Source organism: Diplotaxodon limnothrissa, linkage group LG8 (genome assembly GCF_057381915.1).
Source record: "Diplotaxodon limnothrissa isolate DT_005_m linkage group LG8, D_limnothrissa_male_GT1.1, whole genome shotgun sequence".
NCBI lineage: Eukaryota > Metazoa > Chordata > Actinopteri > Cichliformes > Cichlidae > Diplotaxodon > Diplotaxodon limnothrissa.
Window position 1 is genome coordinate 27,818,543 of NC_140603.1, and position 24,337 is coordinate 27,842,879.

A 24,337-nucleotide genomic window follows, 5' to 3' on the forward strand; every position below is an offset into this window, starting at 1 on the left:
GCGAGCATCGTTCCATCGAGAGGCCACCGCTATGGGCCAACGGTTTCTATATCAAAGTGATTTAATTTTCCAGTCAATAAAATCAGTCATCAGCATCAGAGCCAATACCAGCCGCTGCTCTGCATTCTGCCTGCAACTGAGTTTTGCTGCGACAAAACTGACATCGCCTAAAAATGGATGCTGCAGTCACGGATGTCATTTTGCAAGTTTGCAAACTTCACTGCCGTCAGCACTCGAAACACATCAGAAGGAAACTATCAAATAAGACATTGTGAGACTTCCTTTGCATTCCAATTTAAGAACACGAGTGGAGGTCCCTTTTAAAACTTCATCGGTAGTACCATGTTACGACACCGGTGACAGCTGGGAGCCTGGTGGCTCAGCGGTTAGCACTAACAGGGCTTTCTCCAGGAGCGCCTTTTCTCTCCTGCCCTACAGGAGACAGTTTATCCTCTCCACCCAGGACACTCTCACAGGACGTTCTTCCTCTCTCTTCCTGGTTAAAGTCACTAAAAGGTTACTAATCTATTGTAACTATTTTAGGGTCTTTACCTTGCAATGTGAACCACCTCGAGGCAACTGTTGTGGTGATTTGGCGCTATATAAATAGAATAGAATAGAATTAAAATAATCAGCTAGCATAGCAATCATAAAACATTAAAAAAACTGAGGTTACTACTACAGCAAGCATGCGAGTATATCTAGGCAAAACTTGTCAAGTCTCTTGTCAGGTCTGCACAGACAAGTCTGAAGAGCCTACAGATCCAAAAGCTGCCTCTGAATAAACATTTTAAGAATTAGATTACAAAACTGGAGCTGAAACGTGTTCAGACCTCTTTCCTTTCTTTCCTGCTGCTAACATTAGCACCACGAAAACCGGCTGGTGGTTACATGTTGCTCAGGTTGAGTGGTTATACATCAGTTTATTCGGTCGCAGACGGCATTTTCTAAACCAAAGTGCAGCAGAACAGCGCTGGTTTTATGTCGTTTAATAACTTTCATCACACAAAAGGAGAACCATGCCTCCATCTGCTGGAGCTGCAGCCCCGGCCATATTAGAACAAATAACGTGACTAGAAATGAATAAAATTGTATATTTTTTAGAATCATCTCTGGCTTTTTTGCTTTTATTAGGCAGTAAGAGATGACAGGAAGGTGGGCAGACAGTATCGAACCCGAGCGCATCGATGAGTATGGCGCACGAGGAATGCATGCCACCAAGGTTAATTCAGTTGGATTCAGTTTTATTTATGTAGCTGCCTCAAGGTGCTTTATCTTGTAAGGTAAAGAGCCTACAATAATACTAAAGCAAGTGACCCATGAATAATCAGTACAACCCACAAGTGTTTCCATATCATAGTAATATCAGTAATAATCAGGTAATAGCATCATATTAACAAAAGCTACATCTAGCTGTATTAGTCTGTATGTAACAAAGGGTAAAGCATGGATTAATCAAATATTACATTTAATATACAAGACTGGTAACAAAACTGGATCATTAAATTATTATTAAGCCATCCTTAAATGTGTTTCCTTATTATTACATTCAGGAAGGAGGTTGTGAGATTGTTTCTGTTTGTTCTGTTTGTTTGTTTTTAGTAGGACTACTTGGAGAGGATTTGAGGTGGGTCTTTGCTCAACTGAGAAATTATGAAGTTAATGATTAACTTCTAGAGTCAGTGGGAATCCAGATTTGGATGTGGTTGTAAAGAAAATGGAAATTTGGGGCCATGCCCTCACAAATGCATCCAACGTCAGAAACTAATCCAGATACAGATCTTTCTGGATGCAGGGACTTAATTCATGCCATTATGCAGAGGCAGTTTTCACCCTCCTTTTGTTTTTGCCTGCTTTTATCCCGAAATATAGATTTCAGTTTCATATTATCTGTTGATGATACCAAGCTAGGTTATTACTGTGGTTTTACCGTAATTTTTATCACTCTTAACCCTCTATCATGTTATTTCTAAGCTGTAATGTTTTGTTGTTCTGTTTTAGATAGTTGCTTTAATTTACTATTAAACAGCACTATTTTTAAATCATACACAGCTTTCACAAGTGTCACAATAATTTGTTTATTTTAAGGTCAGGGGGAAAAAAACCTAAAAGTAAACGTGTGCTATATGAAGACATTTTTTACTAATTACAAATGGAATAAATGCTTCTATTTGCAGAGATAGAAAGGTTCCTAAATGCAAACATGGCAGCTGATCAGTGAAAATTACTCCCAAATTGAATTATTGAACAGTCTGTAATCACTGTGTAAAAGCCGAGCAGAGGGAGGTGCAGCATGACTGATAAGCGAAGGGGTGAGAAAGTGAACGAAAGAGCCCGTCATTCGATATGCCATCTGTGGTCAGGGTCGGTACCTCTTCCCAGATGGCTCTGAACGCCGGCGTGACAGTTTGAAGACTGATTCCCCTCTCACCAGTGATTTTGGCAAAGGTAATGTACTCACTGAGTGAAACTGAATCTTGATGTATCTTATCTAATAGAACGAGTGATGGACGACGGCCCTGAGAAGATCGGATCACCCCCTTTTGTCCTTCTTGGGATCTTGTAGCCATGGGACTTGTCTCTCACACACACACTCACACACACACTCACACACACACACAGTCATGGGGTCTCGTCGGTCAAACTCTAATTTCTATTAAAGATGTGACATTAAGAGCTTCAGATCTATTTTAAGCTCTGCGAGATGCGGTTTTTACTTCCTTTCATCTAAATTGCTGTTGCCAGGCAATTTTAGCCAAAACTCTTGCTTAGTGGATTGAACTGTGGGCCATTTGTTGCCTGGCAACATTAGCTAATTGGACGGTCTATGACGGAGCGAAACTAGCCAGCTCTCGCTGATTTCAACAACATAACTTGTTCAGAGAGATAAGGAGGGAGCAGATTTGGAGTAGGTGTAAGTGAATCTTCCTCTTCCTGTCCTGCAGCAGCCACCCCGGTGCTGACAAGCTTATTAGTGTTGCTTGATTTAAAATGAGCGATCAGTCTGGAGGAACCTGGCAACACAAATTTCGCAGCAGGGAAAGATGGCAGATATTTCATGTTGCAAAAATCCCCCAGGGTTTGAGCGTCTGTCTGACTGAGTATCATGAGGGGTTGTGTGTGTGCGTCACTTCTCTGTTTATTTATCTGCGCAAGTGTGTGTCCAACCACATCCTCATACCTGGCAGCTCCTCGTAGATATCTTCTTCCTCGTCATCCTCCTCCTCTATCTCCTGTCCTCTGCCTACTCCTCCTCCCCGGGAGGCCAGGGTCGGCCGAGTTGGGGTTTCGTTGGCCACCCCCTCGATGTCATCGTAGGTATCCTCGTCCTCCTCCTCGTCATCGACGGGGATGAAGTTGGAGCTGAGATCTACGAGGGAAGGGGAAACAATGTGATAGAAAGTGTTAGCGTCACAGCGTGGCACAAAAGACAGAGACATGCATTAAGGGCTAAAGTAAGAGAAATGTCCGCCACGTCCTCGCTGCACAACGGGGCCGAGACACGTGCCAAACAGCAGCAGTGACAAACACTGGTGCCCCCGAAACATGCTGCAAACCATTATCATGCTCATTAGCTGTTAGCCTTTATATTGTTTTCAACTAAGCAATAAATTATTGTTAAAACGCCAGAGAAAAAAAGCGGTTATAATTTCCATTTTGTCTGACAGCTCAGACCTAGAGGAAAAGGATAAAACACAAAGGGGAAAGCACATTTGAAAGGTCAGATCTAGCAGATGTTAATAAGTTATCGGTTGTTGTTGATTTTCACTTTATAATTTTCCACAATCCAATAAGAAGCCTCTCCCTCTCACATCATCCCTGTGGTTCCTGCTTACCATCTGTTTATCATATTCATTCTGGGTCGTCCTACAGATGAAGACGCATCCCATCTAACTGCATCTTTTGTTGCATCTCATACACCCCCTCTCTCTCTCTTTCTCTGTCCTTGCATTTAAGGCAAAACGTTCTGGAAAGCGTGCCGATGCACTCAGATGAATTTGAAGGTGAAGAGGATAAATAATCATTTGCATGCTCTGTTTTTTTTGTAGTAAAAAAAAAAAAAGGCGTGGGGGGTGGGAGGAAGTAAGACAAACTGCCGAGTGTCCGTTACTTCCCGCAAATCAGTGGCCCGGCCCGAGCCCATTTTAGCGTAGACGAGGCACGACTGCTCGCTCAGATGGAGGAGCTGTCTCATTGCAGGCGACTGGCCATTGCAACACAGGGTATCAGGTCCTCTGCCGTACACCAGCAGCCAAGCAGAAATCAATGTCACTGGAGGATAACCAGAACATCTACCAATCAATTTCCTGTAAGTTGGAATTCGGTAGGAGGGTTAGGGGAGGAGTGGAGGAGAACCAGAGCTACACGATGGTGCACATGACATGGTGGGTGACATGTCGAATGAGGTGATTCAGGACTCTTGTGTTCAGCTGTGTAGTTAGTGATGGATGGGGCGGTTTTCGTATGAGTCAGAGATGACAAAGAACTCCCTTGCACTTCTGACCTTTCTGCCCCTCGAAAACACAAGAAAACTTTAGTACAAAAGAACATTTTTTAGAACATTTATACTGCTTTAACTGTATTTTCCACTTAACCTATGTGACTTTTAAAAAGCCAAGTCAATTTTATTTATATATAACAATATATATTTGTCTTAAGAATGGGCTATCATTGAACAGTGCAGAGAGAAAGGAGGAAAACAAGGCAGGGAGTGGTTTTCCATAATGAGTCATATGCAATAAGTCAGAAAAAGTAAAATAAAGAAAAAAGAAAAAGAGAGAGAGAAGCTGGCTTACCTCTAAGTACAAAATTGATTTGGTCCACCCATTCTCTGGCCTCTTGAGGGCTGCTGGCAGTGAACTGGAAGGAGAGAGCGGCGATAATAATACTGTGATTATAATTTAAACGTGCATTTATGTGCCTGGATTTTTATTCATTTTTATTTCTAGCCATATAAGAGGAGAGAAAAAGAAAGAACAGATATTGCTCTTTTTAAAATAGCTGTGAAATGTTAAAAAAAATATCTGAATCTAACTAAAAATTAAATGACTTGGAAAACAAAAACGCATTCCACGTGTACATTTATCAAACTACATCTTTAGTTTATAAATGTCACAAAAAACACATTCAACCCAAACACAGACTGAAAACCAGGCTGAAGCTGGGGCGACATTCTTCAATTCAAACTTAGAAACTTAGAGGTCTGTACGATAATAAGAGGTTAAAAAAAACTAAATAGTTTAAATCTTCAAATAAGAAAACGTAAGACTTTAAAGACAGACTAGACACAAGGAGAGAAGGGTAATAAGAAACAGGTAATCAGACACTAACGAGAGCAGGAAAAAGAACAAAGGAAGGAAGTAAAACTACAGAAAATCACCTGAATATCTAACCTTCAAAATAAAACAGGAAATAAACTGAAAGAGATGTAGAGATGATGAGACCGATGGGAATATAGGAGGCAGAAGAAGGAAAATCAAGACCTGAGGATTACAATAAAAACCTAATAAACAGAACCAGGGATACAACAATAAAAAAGCAAAAAAAAGCAAAATTGTATTAGTCTAGATAATCTGATAATGTTTGAGGCAGCTGTGACTTTGATGGTGGAGTGGGATGCCCAATAATTACAGGGTCAGCAGCTCGATACCTGCCCTCATGGGTCTCACCGATTGTTTTAGTGGTCTTAGTGTGCGTGAGAGGATGAATGTCAACCTTTTATAGGCACAGACAATGTGACGCACAGTGACATTTTACAGGAGAAAAATAAACTTTTCAGAAGTTTGTGGGGGACTAAGTATGCTCTGACGATATCATTTCAGTAAAATGTATTTTTACTGCAGTTTAGTTTTAATTCAGAGACCAAATATGTTTAAGCACCCTTTTACAATCCCCAAAAGTCTCGATAAAGTGCCAAAAGAATGAATCCTAAGACCCAGAAATTACATTAACATTTTGCTCTTCAAGTTTCCTGAACTCAAAAGTCAATGGGGTCTTTTAAACAGGTTACATGATGGTTGATGGTTAGATGGTTAAAACCAGCTGGTTTGGCCATGTGCAGAGGAGGAATGGATATCCTGGACAAAGGATGGTGGTGACATAAAGCTTTATTTAAGCTTATTTATATAAGCTTTTTCTTTCCCACTGAAATTCTGAAATAATCCAAAAAACTAATGTTAAAATCCAACCAGCCTATTGTCTAAGGAACCAGGGCAATGCAAATTTTTGGATTGGCCTACAAAAACCTTTGCAAAATCGTTGCAGGACTCCATCAAACTATAGTATATATAATTATATTTTTTTTTTCTGAGCCCTAGAAGACGAGTGAAGAACTGCCAGAAGAAATCATGTCAGCTCTTAATAAGACATGATTTTACTGGAGTTTATTTCTTTAATAATAATAATACAGAGATAATACAGACCTGGAAGGGCCGTTTTCCGGGAGCACTGAGCTCAAAACAGGCTTTTCTTTTGGAGTCTTTTCTCAGGTTGGTCACCATCTGTACAGTGTAGTCATTGATATAAAATGAACCCTTCTGCTGTTTATCTGTAGGGGGGAGAGGAGAACACGCAGTGGGATGAAATCCAATTTAAAATTATGCAGCTGCGATGTTTCCACATGGTGGCATTTGAAAACAAACCTTTTTCACTCCCAAAGTAGTAGAATATCGAATTGTTCAGGATGCACCATCTCTTCTGCCACTCTGGTCCAAAGAAGCTGTGGTCTAACGAAAAAACAAAGCAAAAAAAGGAAATTATTCACAGGAAACCAATTCTCTGTGTGTAAACAGATCAAAAAGCGGGACAAATGAAAGAGAGACTGTTAATAGTCTATCTGTTGTCGTACCTTTTCGTTTCTTTTCCAAGTAACCTTGCTTCAGGATGTTGGTGAGCTCATAGGCTGCCACTGGAAGGATATCCTCATCGTCTGTGAGAGCAACCAGACGTGAAACATCTTGTTATGTCTGTCTAAAATCAATTTATAATCACAAATGAAAAAGAAACAGTTCCTCACATGAGAGAAGCTGAAATCTGAGAATTTCCTTCTTGAAAAACGACTTCAAGCTTTGTTAACATTTTTTTCCAGTGAATCAGCTAATTGACAAAACAACTAATTGTTTCCTCACTAACTCCTTATAAGCTACACATACACTTCCCTTTTTCCCTCAAGGCACTTCACACACATCAGAATATAAAGTCTCTATCCCCGTGGATCAAATACATCCCTGCTAGTCTTTAGGAAACTGGGATCAATACTTCTACAGTGCTGCTGAGCACTGCACTCCATTCATCTGCTCACATTGCATTTTAATGAGAGGAAACTTCCTGTGGGGATTAAAAACCTCTCGTCAGAGTGCAGAGTCAAAATTTAAACATGACAGGATGATAGTTAGGTTATGATCAATTACCTTTGCAATATCAAACTAAAATAAATACTTGAACCCCAAATATCTACTGAGATGATCTGAAATATAACACTAAACGTGCTTCAGAACACGTTTAATTATGTATGCATTATTTTACATAGTTTAACGCATCATTATCAAATCATAAAATATCTAGAAAGCTTCTGTTATTTACATTTAAAACATAGATATTGTAAGCAGTTATTTTGTTAGCGTCCATTTCTGTTGTTGTAGGACTTATAAGGATCAGTCTGTCAATAAAATCCAGATCTCCGCACCGTTAGGAGTAAAAACTGGTATATAGTTTGAAGTCGGCACTTTCAACACAAGCTGAAATGAAGACTCGGCCCGGCTGTGTCTTGCTCAGGGTCATTTTAAATCAGTCATGTGATTTGGACATTCACTCCGGAGGGTTAAACAACGTTGAGATTTGACTGGAGAGTGAAAAGTGAAAGGCTGTTTTCTCAGATTGTTGAAAAGACTTTATATCTAAATGTGGGTAAAAAGTGTCAGCATGTAGGAAACATGTTTCCATTGAGACATGCACCACACAATGAGATACCCATTAGAAACAGTTTATCTGTAGATATATAAATAGTATAGAGAAATTTTATATATAAAATGTTATCTGGTAATTTAAGCCTGATCAAAACCACTCAAACAACTATTGAAGTATCTGAAATAATGTTTCTGTTGCAGGTAAAAAACATGACTAACACTGAATAGTAACCTTTTCAGAACAGTGAGAGTAGCTTTAACATTTCTCTTTGTTATAATGCTGCAGTTATATGAGATAAACACTCCACAGCAAGTTGCCTGAAGAGATGCAATTTAAACCAGCTGCTCCATGTTGAAGTTATTGTTGAACCTGTCAGAAGAAAATCAAAGTATTTTCCCATTTTCTAGCCTTTAGCTGTTAGAGAGGAACTTGACCTTACATCGACCTCATAGACCATCCTCCTCCCTGTGTTTCAGTGGGAGTACCTGGCTTTTCTACATGTCAAAAACAAAGCTCAGCTTCCTCTGAGGTCATTAGTCAACGGGGATTGGAGGAGCAGAGGAAGAGAAGGAGCTCCCTTTTTAGTCTGAAACACAGGAACAATTCAAAGACCATTTACACGAGTCCGTGTGACACCCCCATTCAGAGCAGCGATGACAGGGGGAATGCCTGGAGTCCATCCCCCTCAGAGAGGGCCTGTTTAACTGCTGGGAAAAACCAAACATGTCAACCCACAACTGGCTCCTCTGGGTCAAACAAAGAGCATCCCCCAACGTTAGACAAACAGGAACCTCTGTGTCATTCATAAAAATCACCAACAAGGAGAAAACTAAGTGGGTATTAGCCCAGCTGAATGGCCACTCCTGAACTTATTATTTGCCATCTATTCGCAGCGAGTTTCATCTAAACAACTCAGCTCCAGAGAGCGAAATAGAGCTATTACTGTTTTATTTATTTATTTATTCATTTTGCTAGGCCAACATCTCTGAGATTTAAGTTCACCACAAACCTGTGTGTGATCTGATAACCCCTCGTGGCTTCGGTTTGCGGTCCTGACAGATGAGCGGGTCATTCCGGAGCTGAGCCCCAGACACCTCACAGCACTAACACGCTCACATATCATCAGCCTGCCTTTGTGGATGGACTGACCGGTGACACTATAAATACAGAGGTGCTAAGGACTGTTTTGTCAAAGAGAACCTGATTCGGTACATCATAACAAACAGCGGTCATTATGCTCCTCCACCTCATCTATCCGCCGGCAGTCCGTCCATTTTTTTTTCTGGTCCTGCTTCCCTGTTGCGGCCCACTTCTAATCCCCTCATCCGTCTGCTTCCCTCGCTCTTCATTTATCTGCAAAGTCGGCCCGGCTAATAGATGAGGAGGTGCAAAATCAACACAGGATCACTCTGATCTACTTGAGTCAATAAACATTACACATTCGTGCGTGCTTAACACTTTAACGCCAGGTGACCTGACCTCCACTTGACTATCCTTGCATGCATCGTGAACACGGCTGCAAACATCGACTGCGGCGAAACAATAGCTCGAGATTCATCCACAGGGTAGCGGCACAACCTAAAAGCCTCTCGCTGTCCAATGCCGCTTGATCCCACCCTAAAATAAGCAGACTCTGATTGGTCCTGAGTTAACAATGCCTCCTTTAATGAGAATTACACACTAACACCTCTTTTGTGTTTTTTTTAAGAGGATATTCTGAGGTAATGTTATTTGAAAATGTGTAATTTAGGGTGTTAAAAAAACTCCAAAATCATCATGGTGTTTGAGTTTGAGTACAGGCACAGAGAGACACATTAATGCATCTAATTAAGGCCTCATCAAAATCGCAGACAGACGGCACTCTTTCATAAAAATCATAAATTGCGTTATCAATTATTCAGGGCAATGCCATGACTTCATTTTCATCCCTTTTGCGTTTTAATTAGCACCATCCACAGCTTTGGTATTGACATTAATTTGATGGCAATTTATTGATATTCAGCATAACCTATTTAGCTGAGTGCAATTACCAACAAAGAGAAGCAGATAGATGTGGCGTTAGAGTCGCATCCCGTGTTTCGTAAATCAAGGTGAGGAGTTGCTACTGGCCGCGCTAACTGAATCTAACGGCTCTCAGCGGTCATCAGTATGAAAAGATCCAAATGTAAGGAGATAATCAATGGAAAATTGACCAGAGATATGTGTTTAATTGATTCCGACAAAGGAACGTTTCCATAAGCTAGCCGACCTGCGTGCCGATAAGTGCTCCATTCTGCTGCCTTCCTGAAGTCGTGTTAAAACTCAGAGGGGATACATGAATACATAACAATGCATCCAAGCTGCCAGCGGTTTGCCAAAGCCACAATCTCTCATTTGGTTATTCACACTCTCCCAGCATGGTGTTATGAGCTCAGCAGTTGATCCCGCAAGAAAAGGCTGATTTATGTTAGCATGACCAGAGGGAGTTAATGTATTCTCTCATTAAAATCCACTTTAGTTAGGCTGAAAGTCAATCAAAGCCTGGATAGAGAGTGAATCAAAATGAAGGGAAATGGTCGGGTGGGAGGACTAATACGTTACATTAGATCTAACGGTGGTCATAATGCGCCAAAGATGCTATGAAAACACAAAAATGCTCTGAAGATGTTGATGGTGCTCCAGAAGATGGAAAGCAAAGCCAGAGGTCCCCTTAGCGCCTCTTCTCTGAGAGTGCTGGGTGGCAGGGAGCGGCGACGGCAGCGGCGGGACTCGGTCCCAGCACGGAGACGTGTACTTCAGAGGCTCCACTCTAACCATTACTATAAAATGGCCGGTTACATGGAGAGAAACACAGTGAGATGAGGGGGAAAAGCCTTAAATCAGGCAAAATGCTATTCAGTCTTGTTTTTTTGCACATAAAAACATGCCTTACTTTCACGTGGAAGCAGTGTGTTGTAACTGAGAGTGGGATCTAAAAACGTTTGGAAAGACGTGGAATTTAAAATTAACTGATAATATTTTTCCCTGTCCATCAATACTGCATGCCTGTGATGTCTAATAATGGCTGCCTTATGTGCCTGCTCTGTCTTTATTTAAGTGAGGGTGTGTGTCATGCGTGGGCTTTATTACTGTAGTCCCTCGTGCTGCAGAGGTTTTACTGTACATCTGTGGCTGTTACATTTCTAATGGGGATTTTCTTTTCTTTCCATTTCTGTTGTATTTGACTGTGTGAGCTCATAACTGTCATTAATGATTAATTATTCATTTATGTCTGATTGCAAAATACTGGCCAATACAATATCATGAAATAGTGAAAAATGCATCTTTGCTGTTATAAACAACCAGTTCATCAATTATTCTATCATTATTGGCTTGACTGATTGATCAACTTGTTGATTATTTCTTGACTGTAGATCAAACCCCATGATGTATAACGTTACAAGACAGTATTAAAAACGACCAATAAAATCAGGTAGTGTTTTAGCTTTAAATGTGGCCATTAATGAATAATTGTTTGATCGCTAGCTTGTTTGTTTTAAATCCTGAACATCAATCTGTCTGCAACTAACAAACATTGTCAATACTGATTAATTTGTTGATTATTTGTAGATTTTGTATTAATACTTTGGGTAATAAAAAAAAGCTTCTTACGCTGTCCAAAGATGTAATTTTTGCTTTATTAAATGAGCAATAAAACCAGGCGGTGTTTCCACTTTAAACATGGCAATTATTTATTAATCTTAATGCAACTCGTTCATTTCTTTAATCCTAACGTTAGTCCTGCCTGAAACTGACAAATATTGTCAATATCGATTCATTTCTGGTCTATATGATGTCATAAAATACTAAAAATATTTCCTATACAGTCCAGCTTTTCTGCTATAAACAACAAATTAATTAATTATTCAATTTCCAGTCACTGGCTCGTTTTTTTTTTTTTTCTTTTAATACTGAACATCAGCTTGTCTGCAACTAATAAATATTGCCATTTACAATTAATTTGGTGATTATTGGTGATTATTATATAGATTTAGATTTTCAGACTATAAAATGTTTTAAAACAAGGCAAAATCCTTCTTATGTGCTTGAAAAATAACAGTTTTGATATTATAAATTACCGGTAAAAACCAAATGGTGTTTCAATTCTTACATTTGCTCACTGACTTGTTTGTTCCTCGTCGTAAAACGATTCTCATACTGTTCCAAATTTCAGTTTCTATACTAGTATTATTATTATTATTTACCTCAGACAAGACAGTTAATAAAACAAATATCTGATTACTGACTTGCTTGTTTCCTTTAATCTAATTAACTTGCCTATAACTAAAAAAAATTATTGATTCACTGCTACTGACTCATTTGTTGACTGTTTCTTGCTTGTCGGTTATTACCCTATAAAACAAAAGAGTAATAAAAGAGTGAAAAACGTGTTTTTTATTGTATTACAATTATAAAATAATGAGTTTTGCTATTATAAATGGCTGATAAAACCAAGTGGCATTTCAGCTTTAAATTGAACAGTTAATTAATTAACATCTGCTCATTGGTTACTGATCATTTCCTTTTGTTTGTAAAATGTATTTCATTGCACAAAAATATTCAATTTTGTTACATATTTTTTTATAACTGTATGTATTTTTCTTTTTCATGCCTCAATGCGAGCTCTTTTACTGGTTTCTACAAATTCATCTACTTGTTTTACAATTAAGAAATGGGCATCTGCTTTTAATCCTTAACATCAGCTTCCCATCATAGACTTTTGCTCAAATCCGGTCATTTTTACACCACCCTGATGTGATTTCATACATCTCATCCCTTACAACTAAATAACAGAAGGTACAGAGACAACAAACTGCCTGAAAATCCCAGTGTTTACTTGTTATTTTGGGGTAAAATATCTGTCACATTGGGATTAATACGTATCTGTGCATGATGACCCACCTAGAAGCACAGGTGTAAAATAAGGGCAGAAAGTTGTCATATGCCTCCCTTCTCCTCCACTCAGTCCTTGAGCACGAGGTGCTTTCACAGCGCCTTACGATGCAAGAGGTATTGCAGTGAATGCAGCATCAGGGGGGCAGGACCTGACCCCTGGGTGAACTCTGCTGATGAGGTGAAACAGAAGGCAGAGAGAGGCTCCCCGGCCCTGAGGGGGCTACGGGGAGGAATGCTGCTGATTCCACAGACGAAAGCGAACGAGACCGCAACCTCTTCGATACCGTCCTTGATTAGGAAAAAGGATTCACTCGGTGCACCTTCACCCGCCTGGCGCTCAATCTGCGCACACGCCAGGCTAAATTGATACATTTTTCCTCATTACAGTAGGAGGCCTTTGCAGTACATCCCTCCAGCGAGCCGGCCGTCAGAAGGGAGGAGAGAAACTGAGAGGCACTGAGGTTAAGGGCACAGTGTCTTCCCTGCCCTCCTTCCCTCCCCCTGATTTGATTAGGACTTCAGTCATCGATACATAAACCATGTTTAGAACCTCCTAATGCATGTGTTTGAACCGAAGAAAACACACAGATCATTATATCACAGCTGTATCACCGTCTAATAATACTTAAAAGGATCAGAAATGTATGCAGGAGTGATCAAGGTTTTCTTTTTTTATATGAGTCAGGTCTTAATAAAAAAATCTGACTCGAGATCTGAGCAACAGAACAGAATAAAAACTTTCCTGCAAATATTTAATTGCACTTCTTGACTGATTTTGATTCAGGACATTCGCTTAGGCTGCATCTGCAGAGAGTTATCTACTGTTTCTGTTTTTCTGTAACTGTGAACAAAAAAATATATATTTATATTTATGTATTGCCCGTACTCGGGAATAGATGTTAAGTCATTCTCGGTTTTGCTCCACTCCTACATTCAAACATCACGGGCCGGCCACTGTAAAGACACTAAGGGGCTAAATTTACTATGTGACATCGGCTTCCCCCTGGGCAGCCATAAGCAGCGTCTACAGCGACCCTGAATTTCCCTTTTCTAGATTTACTACCACTATTCAAATGCTTAACTGCAGATACAATGATCCTCTAATCGCTGGGGATGGTTTTCAGCTGCTTCGCTGACAGAGACCAAAAAAAAAAAAGAAAAAGAAAGAAACAGTCGTAAGAATATAAATACCAACAATGGAGGAGTTCGGGCCCACAGAGGAGCCTGCGTCTCAGTGATAAAAATGGGATACAGCGCAATCAAAGGCAGAGCCTGGAGGGAAAAACACTCACAAAAAAATCAGCACACTTGCCCTCTGAATGTACAGTTATTGCACCTTTAAAATGCTCCTGTGATCGCCGCTTAAATGCTTTAAATGTAATTTTAAAGAAAGGACCACGATTTTAGAGCAATATCTCACACCTATTACCATTTTATATAAAGCACTCCTATTTATAGCCACTGTTGTTAAACACCATGTCAATAAATAAAGTTATATTTTATGATTTCCGATCATAAATCACCGGCAAATCCAGCTGGCAACAGGTGTGATGGAAAAATGATTCTGTGGAGGAAAATGAGACTGAACGCTTGTTAAAAAACGTCTTAATCAAATTTGATTTATTGACTTATAATTAAAATAAAAATGTTTTTTTAGTTTAAATTATTTTAGAGGACCAAAGTAGTGATTGTTCTAGCTCATGTGGATTCATTTAAATCAAAACAACTGTTCACATTAATTAATAATGAAATTAATACTACTATTTATTAATAATAATGAGCAGGTTTTTCAAACAGAAACTTTTTTTTAGTTTGGGTTATCCTTTAAATTTTGTTGATGAACAGCAAAACCTAACTCTGATATATTATGTTTTAGGGTTTCAATAATTCAGTCTTTCATAAAGAAGAATGACCCATAAATGAAGATTTCTTTTGAAGGATTTTGACACTTTTTAAGGATTAAAAACATTTTTTTTTGCTGAAGAAAACAACAAATAATAATAAAAAAAATAATTAAAGTATCATGGCAGCAGCTAAATTATTCAAATTTATTTAAAACATTAAAAGCTTCTTAAAAACAAAGCCAAGTAATTATATAACTATCAACTAGATTTCTTTTTTTTTTTAAATCATTTACAAACTTTTTAAAACTTTTTTGTTGCTCTTATCTTTTTGAATTTCTTTATAATATTGTAATATTAAAAAAATAAACCAAAAAAAGAAAGAAAAAGACCAAATAAGAAAAAAAAAAGCCAAAACCACGTCAGTCGAGCTTCATTCGCAGGGAAACGGTAAATCAGCCTCCGTGACAGTAACTGCCGCGGAAGTCATTTAAAACTAATTTTTTTGACAATATACAAATGAACTCATAAAAAAATAATATAATATAAAACAGTAAGGATGATCATTATTCAGCGAATGTTTCTGCAGTATTGGTCAAGTTTTAAAATAATGTTTGCCCTCAGTTTTTAGCTATTTTTCCAAGCGACAACCAAAATTACACTCAGCATATTAAATTACGCAAAACAGCCTAAAAACGTAAAAAATTATGTTTATTTTACATCTCATAAAAAAGTTTTCATTTTAACTGTGATTAGTACTGGAGGGAATTTATATTTTAAAGTTAACTGACTAAACTTAAGTAATTACTGCATCCGTACTGCCACACAGGACCAAGTTCCTGTGTAATTACATGTGTTTCCATTCGACTCCTGATTTCTTTCAGATGAGCCAACTCACGGGAAAGGCTGCTGTAACTCAGGGGTGAAAAATTACCATTGTAGATAAGCGATCTTAAAACAGCATACAAGCCCACAGCAGCCCCTGACCCACTTGGCACACGCTCAGAGCGGTGACTTCTCCCAGCCGTGCGCAGAGCTCGGAGTAAAGAGGGATGCATCCTCGACATGCTCGGATAACTCCACAAGGGCAAGTTAATGACCTTAAAGTGCTACATTACAGCAACAATTAAACACAAGGATCCCAGAGGCACCGGGAGCCGCCGTGTCACTGTCTGTGTACAGGCCAACACATCTCTCCCATCCCCATTTATTTCCCTAAGAAATCAGCGGGGCCACCTGGGCTTGGCATTGAAACTTCATTCATCTCCAGAAATGGATTCCAGTGGAGGGCAAAATCAAATTCTCATTTGCAAGGAAGGGGGAAAAAGAGAGGGAGTGAATGCAGGAGGTACCTGGGAACGCTAACCTCTGGGTGAACCCGCCGCATCTGATAGTTTTGCTATTTGTCTGTGACATTGACAGCTCTGGGGGAGATTAGGAGCCACCCTGCCCCGGCTTCCCACTTTGCATTCTGCCTATGCGCCTCTTTACAGATGGACTGCTGCACATTTACCTTCGCCTGTTTTCCCTAGGTTTCAGCACGGCACTGCCGCACCAGAGGCAACGAAGGGATGTAATTATATGCCGTGCGACAATAAAACAAAGCAAATGAGAGGAGAGCTGCATCACAGGGCTTTCAAACCAGGAGGATGCAGAAAACTACACCGTGAGGCTTTTGGTGGTGGTGATGTGTGTGTGTGGGGGGGGGGGGGGGGTTAAAGCCGGAGATGAGAGTGATGGATGCCCTTCGGTTAAATACGTCCAAATCCCCCCTTCAAGCCGCTCTCTTCTTGCCAGGCAGCGTGAGTGAGTGTGTGAGAGAGAGTGTACAAGATTAATAGTGTAAACAGCGAGGGAGAGAGGGAAAGAAAGGCAGCCAGGAGAGAGGGAGAAAGAAAAGACTATCAGCATCTGCAGCAGCACAGTAGCCCTCGGGGAATAGCGTGAACTTTTGAACCCTGATGGCGAGCAGTCGCAGCGATGCACAGAGCCTGCGCCTGCCTCGTAATGTGTGTGTGAGTGTGTGTGCTTCTAGAAAAGCACACAGACACCAACTGAAGGAGAGGAAAAGAGAGTGACGGAGAACAAGGAGGAAGAGGGGAGGGTCATTAGCATATTCCTCGCTTCCTCGCAAACGAGCAGCCGCTACCCAAATGTCACAAAATCCATACGCCGATGAACGCGCTGAAAAATGGATCTCCGGGCAGATATTCTGACGGACAGACAGCGCACGGCTACGTCTGAAGAAACTCTGTGTGCTCTGAGACGGCGTGGGCGATTATTCACACGCGCAGACGGGTCACGGGTTGGCCAAGCAAAGAGGCCAAAGGTCAAAAGTTCAGTGAGTGGGCAGACAGGCCAACAAACCTGCAAGCAGGTCACGTATGCAGACCCGAAATACTTTCCAGGTGGATTTAAAAGAAAGAAGAGAAACTGCTATGAAGCAGCTCAGCAGCCATATTTCAACATTTGCCCACAAACCTCCTCCTTCCCCGTGACTTCATTTCGAACACAGACAAGGGCCAGTTGGCACATTAAACATTGCTGATTAACCCCCTAATGGGGCATCAATCCGTCAGCTGGCATCGCTTTTCTTCTACCTCACAAGCCAAGGGACCGAGCAGGGCACCCTCCTCAAACACACTGCACGTTACACAGCTTTTTTCCAGTTTCGGCCAAAATGACCGAATTCAGATTTAATATTCTATTTACTGGCACCGTGTAATAATGTTGTTACTGTGCACTTGGCTCCTCATATTCAAATGAGAAATAGGCGACAGCAGCGAGACATAACTTCAAATTGGTTATCCTACCGCATTCTTGTGCCAGTAATTGGTTTAGGAAATTGGGCCAGCGCAGCGATCGCTAACACGAGTCACCTTCCTTCATTCTTAACACTGGCCATAAGAGCACACCTGCGTTTGCAGCCAAAACTATCAGTTCATTAATCAATTTATCGACTGAAAACAGAAGCTCCTCTTGTTCCAGCTTTCCCATTCTTCGTCTAATGTGACTGTAGACCTGAAAACTTTAGCTGCCTGATCAAAAAAAAAGCTAATTCCCTCCTATTTTTTTTTCTTTAGAAAACAAGCTGCCGCCCTTCCTGCCTACATTTCAAATTAAATAATCTTAAAATTTAAAATGTTTATTGCCACACCTGAGATAATGCAGGCTGTACGGCACATCAAACTAAAATCATCACAATCACAAAGAAGACAAGGGATACGTATCAAAAGCGCCATCTTTTTCCTGCACGCCTCCTGAAACAAAGCTCTTTCTGCAGTGCTCTGTCATCGCAGCAGCTTCCCAGCAAACATCCCCGAGCACCCAGCGGTGCTCCCCAATCAAAGAAAAACAAACAGGCGATTTCGACTTCGTAAACTTGACCTGCAAACAGCATGACAGGGCTAAAAGCCCCACATCACACACCGTCTCCTGGGGTCTAAGTGAGTGTGTTAAAGAGATTTTTGCACGCCAGAGGGGGAAATTTTGTGCCTATATTTGTTTATGTATGCATAATGTGCTGGAATGGTGTTTGAGCCTCAAACAGCATCGAGAGAGAGAGAAGGGTGGAGGGTGCTGAAGCGGGCAGACGTAGATGGGGTGAGGCTGCAGGCGCGGTCAGGTCACCGGTGCGGTCGGCGGGTGAAACTCAGTTCACATTACCATGCAGACAACCCGGGCTAACAATGGAGGCTCCATCTGTTCCTGTCAGCGATTACAAATCTGGTGTCACCCAGTCCGCTGAAGACAACAGGCCACCGCATCTAATCAAACGGCACAGGCTCCTCCTGCGTGTAGAAGCAGCCATCGACTTCACACTCACTCACTCTCTGGTTAGGGAACACAGAGAGGCGAAGGCAGGCAGTCGATTACCACGGATAATACATCCTCCAAGTCACAAAGTCTCCATTGTGTACAGTAGGATTTAAAAAAAAAAAAAAGAAAAAAAAGAATGACACAATTAAACTCAAGAGAGAAAACTCAATTTTCTACCTTCCCTTCTCCTTATCGCTACTCTCTGAATCCCACAAAATTATCATTAATTTTCAGTTCCTCTGAATGAAAAGAAAGTTCGAATATCATGGTTAACTGTTCCTCCTAAAATGTGGCTGATTTCATTAAGCGCCAGCGCCATTATTTCAGACCGCCCGGCAGAGAAGTGCGAACCATTTCTTTCAGCTGGCAGTGAACAGAGAATGAACTATGAACTCCGCATGCCCTTTTACTGAGGACACAGGCCATTCACTATGCTAACATGGTCGCCGTCCCCCAGCAATAAAAGACGGAGCGCTGCAAGGTGAACATTTGTCTTACAAAGTCAAATGTTATGATTATCGATCTGACAGTACAATGTGTGTGCGTTTTTTTTTGTTTTTTTTTTAAATCAAAGCAAAATACAAACAGGGGATTAAAAAACTGATTACGGCAATTCGGGATAATTGGCTCCTTCTCACATTCAACACAGACAATGGCGTGACTGCGTTTTCGAGCTGTAACAACTATCGCTTTCCGCAGCAACAGACGGTGCCGTTTGTAGTTTGGTGTGTTACAATTATAGCCTTAAGGGAAAAATTTTTTAAGCATTTCATACTTTGATTTTGTTTGTTTCCCACAAAGCAAATGTCCTCTTGTTTATTGTAAAATGAACAATTTCAAAAAATGAATTATCGCGGTCTTATTGTCGGCTATCTTCGCGCCATCTGCCGTGATTTGTTTTCTCGATTTTTCCAAAGTTGCCCAGTAAAGGCGACGGTTACTCTTCTGTGAGCAGAAGAGCTCATTAAGCCGTTTACAAATAAATAAACGGGGGGGTTTGTGCTCGACTTCATCCAGCTGGCATTAAATACCGGTATCGCCAAAATGATTGGAAATATTCCTGTTTCTCGACTGGGAATTTCCACATGCGTCCCTGCTTTATCTCAAGAAAGACGCTAAAACAGCAGCGGAGATGGGCACCTGAGGCAGCAGAGGCAATAATGCCCACCTGCGGCATGTCATGTCAAGGGCTATTGGCTGGCACATAGCGTCAGAAATACAAAAACTCTGAATGGGAGGGAGGCGAATCAGAGAAGGGAAGATAGAAAGAAAGATTGATACAGGGAGAGAGGGATGGAACACTCATGGCCCCTCAGGTACAGTGTTGTATTTCAAACCCGGTTGTGGAAGAATAGAGGGGCTCAGCTTCTATCAATCACTGCATTAGCCTGCAGCTACAAAGCCTCCTCTCTGTGTGGGCAGCCTCAACACCTCCCATAGTACACACATGCAAGGATCGGGAGCGGAGCCCAGGAGCCGCCACTGGAGGGAGCTCTAGGTCACCATTCAGGCTTTTGCAGCCACCACAACCCCCCACACTGTTTTTTTCACCAGCATCAGCATGGCCTTACCTGCACACTACCAAGGGAGGAAGAGCAGAGGAAGGAGGAGCTAAAGGAGCCTGGCAGAGAGGTAGGACACCAGCAAGGAGGAAAATTTTACACATGTGGTCTATTCTGTTCTAATTAAAAAGGGCGAGCGCCAAAGTAGAGAAACCTACGCATCCTGTGGTGAGGTGTAGGTGTGTCAGTGAGAATGCCGGGGGATAGTGTGTTAAAATTGCATTGTTTCCTGTCACAGTTATTATTAAATCATCTTTAAGATTTCACTGTAGCTGTAAGAACGTAGCTTCGGTCTGTTTGTAGGCTGCAAAGCATTTAAACCATCTTTTCAAGTACAGTGTGAAAAAGAGCTACAGCTAGTGACTAAACGTCCACGTGATCCAACATAACAAGTACTGTGTTTAAGTGCAACAAGGCATCAGACATGAGAATGAGAGCCTTATAACTAAACACCATGAAGTGCTGCTCTCTTCCATCTGCTTAATACTGTATATACTGTATTTGTCAGTCAGGGTACCAAAATAACAATGGCAGGATAAAGGTGCTCTTAAAGCACTGTTACACACATAAAGTGGTATCGTCTGTGTAAACACTACATTTCAGGGGTTTAGCGCGCAGAACTCCAGGCACTATTCATAAGCGATCTCTGTGGGCCATCCGTATCTCTCGTGCATATTTTTTAAATAAACAATTGAGCTGACGGCTATTTACAACAATGTCTAGTGGTCATTAGGCTAGCCTGTAATGAACTGTCCGTATGATGCATTCATGCATAGTTTGAAATCTCCACACATTTCTCCATACTTTAGTCTATGATTACTTTATGGTTAAATGAGTTTTGCTTTCGGAGGTCAAACCAGATCTTCAAGGCACATCATAATAATTGTAAGTAATGCAATTATCTTGATAATTGTTAAAGTTTAATTAATAGTCCAAACCGATTGGTGTTTATATAACTGTAACACTGAAACTGCAGCAGCTTGTGGTTGAGCAAGCTTAATAATGGCTAAAATTAATAAGAATAAATTAGATTTATGATATGTGCAATGAACTGACATAACAGCTGTTTTCTGTTAACGTTTTTTTAAATGATCAAACACGAAAGTTAGAGATACGGCACTCTAATGGTGGCTGATATAAACTGGGTGATTTAATAATACATGAAAATGTTTCTGAGAGTGTACACAGGTATGTTGGTGTGCTGCCTGATGGTGTGCTTCATTAGAACTGCAAAGGCTGAATAAATGACCCCATCGCAACACAAGTAAAAATTTTCAAATTAAGAGGCATTATCATTGTGCTAAAATTATATTTCATCAGCCTGAAACAAACAGGCTTGTACAAAAATGCCCTGCTCACCCCATGGCGCACCGCCATGAGAACCATTGGTGCAACATACAATAAAGAATAATGCTGCCTGATGTCAGTGCTGCTAAGCTTTCATTTGGAGACGCACCTGCTGCTGCTTTTCTGGCCGTTTCTGAAATTAAGGGCCATCAGTTTCATGGTTTTAACTTGTGCTCGGTCTAACACTGGCTCGCTGTCTTTACCACCTGCTGTTAGCTAAACCCTTGCTAACCTGGTAGTCGTGCAGCTCACTTTTCTTTTGAAAGAAACGCATTAACAACAGACTTTCCTCAGTTTGCTCCCTCTCCTTTCTTCCTTTTCTTTTTTGACGCTTTCTTGAGGAAAGACATGATTCAAGGTGCACATTTGCATTGGCCACATGAAATAAATTAGCTGCGCTGAAAAAGCGAGTCTGAGCAAACTAAACAATTTTACATCGTTTGTAAAGTGAAAGGTAGAAGTGGCAGCAGCCTCAGCAATATTTTTGTAACCAAAGTCACTCGACTGATTCATTCATGCAATAATTACATAGACACACAAAGACAAACTTCTCATTTCAGGCTTGCTATGACTACTCCCAATAGTCCAAATTTCCCCCCAATACCTGTCACAGATTTGGGTGGAAGATATGATAATGTCAATATTTATGCTAAATATGGTCAGTAGAAGAGGTCAAAGAATGAATCCTGTGGAACGCCTGCACTCATGACAAAGAAGGGCACAACACAGTGACAACTCCTCTTTACCTTTTGTTTAAAGCAACTTATAGCCTTTTAGCAGAAACACAAATAGTCACGTAACGCTCAGGGTGAAATGTAATACTTTGGTGGTTGTTAAAACGTAGACAAAACACCCTCTGTGAAGGTGTTATGTCTTTATACTATGATCTGTAAACTGTAATGTACACATAAAAAGAGTAGACCCAACAAATGTGGAATGACTGCGATTAAATTAAATCTATTTTTAAGATATGTAAGGTGGTATCTGTTTGGCCTACCTTCTGTTGCACAGCCATTATTTAGAAAATTAAGGGAAATGCAAAATATATACATTTTGCATTTTTAATGTTTCTTGAAGAAAACAAAAATAATATATTATTATTCAGTGACTTTACTAGTCAGGTCTAGTTTAGATGAACTTGGGCTGTATGTGGCCCATAAACTAAAGTGAACAGTTTTTTGTTGTTGTTTTGTTTTGTTCTTGCCGTGCACAGACAAACACACACATCTCTCACAAATCTCTGCAGTGCACCTACAATAGCCCACACAAAGGAGGAACCAGCCATCAGGACTGCTGTTAACTTACAGTCAGCCACTCCATCTTCCTGGTAGTCAGACACTACTGAGGCGTCGTCTGAAGGGGCCGAGCGACCCAGGCTGGAACTGCGGTTGTCATCAGAGCCTTCATCTTCCCTTAAATCCGCTGGTGGTAGTGATTGTGTGAAACAGAGAGATAAAGGAAATGTCACTAAGAGAGATAATTAACAACAGACTTTATGGCCTCATCTTTAAAAACTACACAGTATGTGATGGAGATTAAGAGATTGTTACTTACATCTTATAGGAAACTCCTCGGGGTTTCTGCAAAACCAAAACAGGTACAAATCAAAAACTACATTTTTGCAGTGACTTGCAAAGGTTTCTGTGCTTTCATTTTCAGACAGCTTCGCTCCAGCATTACTTCTGAAATTCAGTAATTGTTTCTTAAGCAGAAGACCACAAAACCACAAGGATTCTATAGCAGAGCTTGTGTCTCTTATCATGCAGTGCAGGCAGTGCCGACTTCCGGAGTAAGCTGTCACCAGTACTTCATACAAGAGGTTGACTTTTTTGGGCTCGTGCTCAAGAATTAAATCACATTTAATTGTCTCAATCAAGAAAAGATTATTGCACGAGATCTTTAAAAGCTGTTTTAACAATAAGAGCAAGAATTAGGTCTCGAAGGTGACACCATTAGACTTAATCAGCTCCTTCAAATGTAATCATGCAAACTGTGTTTAAAGCAATTACAGCAACAATTAAAGGTTTTGTGTGGCATTATCAGCTAAAATTAGATAACGGAGTCTTTGAAATTACTTTTAAAAGTGGGTTTCTGGGCCTCAGATTTAGAGCTTCTTCGAAAGGATAAAATCATACCTTGAATGGACGACCCTGAAGTTATTCAGCAGAACCTCTCGTGTCTCTTCTGCAGATTCACTCAGGTTCTCACCATGAAGAATCTCTGTCACAAACAGCTCGCAGTCTGAGGGCAGCAAACCATTTATGCTAAATTAAAGCAACCTTGGCATTGTGCATTTCCTGTATTGTTCTTCAGTCTTCTGTTATGCATGTTGTATATATAACAGAAACTACAGATGTAAATTAGCAGTTTTGCTTCAATCTGACATGTTTACATGCTATATTTTTATCCTTGTGCTAATTAGCATGCACTGTCCCTGTTAAATAACCACGAACATAAAAAATAAAAAAAATAAATTAAGCACTGAGGGTTATGAGTGACTAAAGGGTCACGATCATGAAGCGCTTACACAGAATAATGCACTACAATGCACTCAAACAAAGCAAACCCTGCAGTCTGTGTTAGCGTACCTCCATGACTCTCGAAGTGCGGCCTGCACAGCAGAGGCGACCCTCGGGAGCATTTTACGTGGCCCCGGAGCGTAACAAAAAAAAAAAGGAACGCAACAGTTCATGGCATACTGTGATATAACAGCGCAAAATGAAACCGAGGGAGCATTTCTCTGCAATTTCAACACTTTTATTGTAGCCATGATGGCAGATTAAACCTTCCTAACTTTGACAAATACAGCTGGTGTTAAGAAATGCCAAGAGCCATCTCGCATGCGGTTAAACAACAATAAACCAGCACAAAAATGATAATTACCAGCATAAACCACCATCTGATGAACAGAGACATTATAAACAATAACTGAAAGTGTTTAATGTGGGA

General features: G+C 40.5%; 1 protein-coding gene across 2 annotated transcripts in view; it reads right to left on the reverse strand.

The window, feature by feature from the left end:
- skap1 (src kinase associated phosphoprotein 1) overlaps nucleotides 1-24,337 on the reverse strand; it is a 35,726-nt gene that overhangs the window by 9,489 nt on the left and 1,900 nt on the right. For both annotated transcript variants that reach the window (XM_085361592.1, XM_085361593.1), the window contains exons 2-9: nucleotides 23,524-23,629; nucleotides 22,943-22,968; nucleotides 22,694-22,810; nucleotides 6,848-6,928; nucleotides 6,642-6,725; nucleotides 6,423-6,547; nucleotides 4,797-4,860; nucleotides 3,182-3,370 (exon numbers count right to left, since the gene is read on the reverse strand). In XM_085361592.1, the coding sequence (XP_085217718.1) occupies nucleotides 3,182-3,370; nucleotides 4,797-4,860; nucleotides 6,423-6,547; nucleotides 6,642-6,725; nucleotides 6,848-6,928; nucleotides 22,694-22,810; nucleotides 22,943-22,968; nucleotides 23,524-23,629 (792 nt within the window). The remainder of the gene's footprint in view (nucleotides 1-3,181; nucleotides 3,371-4,796; nucleotides 4,861-6,422; nucleotides 6,548-6,641; nucleotides 6,726-6,847; nucleotides 6,929-22,693; nucleotides 22,811-22,942; nucleotides 22,969-23,523; nucleotides 23,630-24,337) is intronic.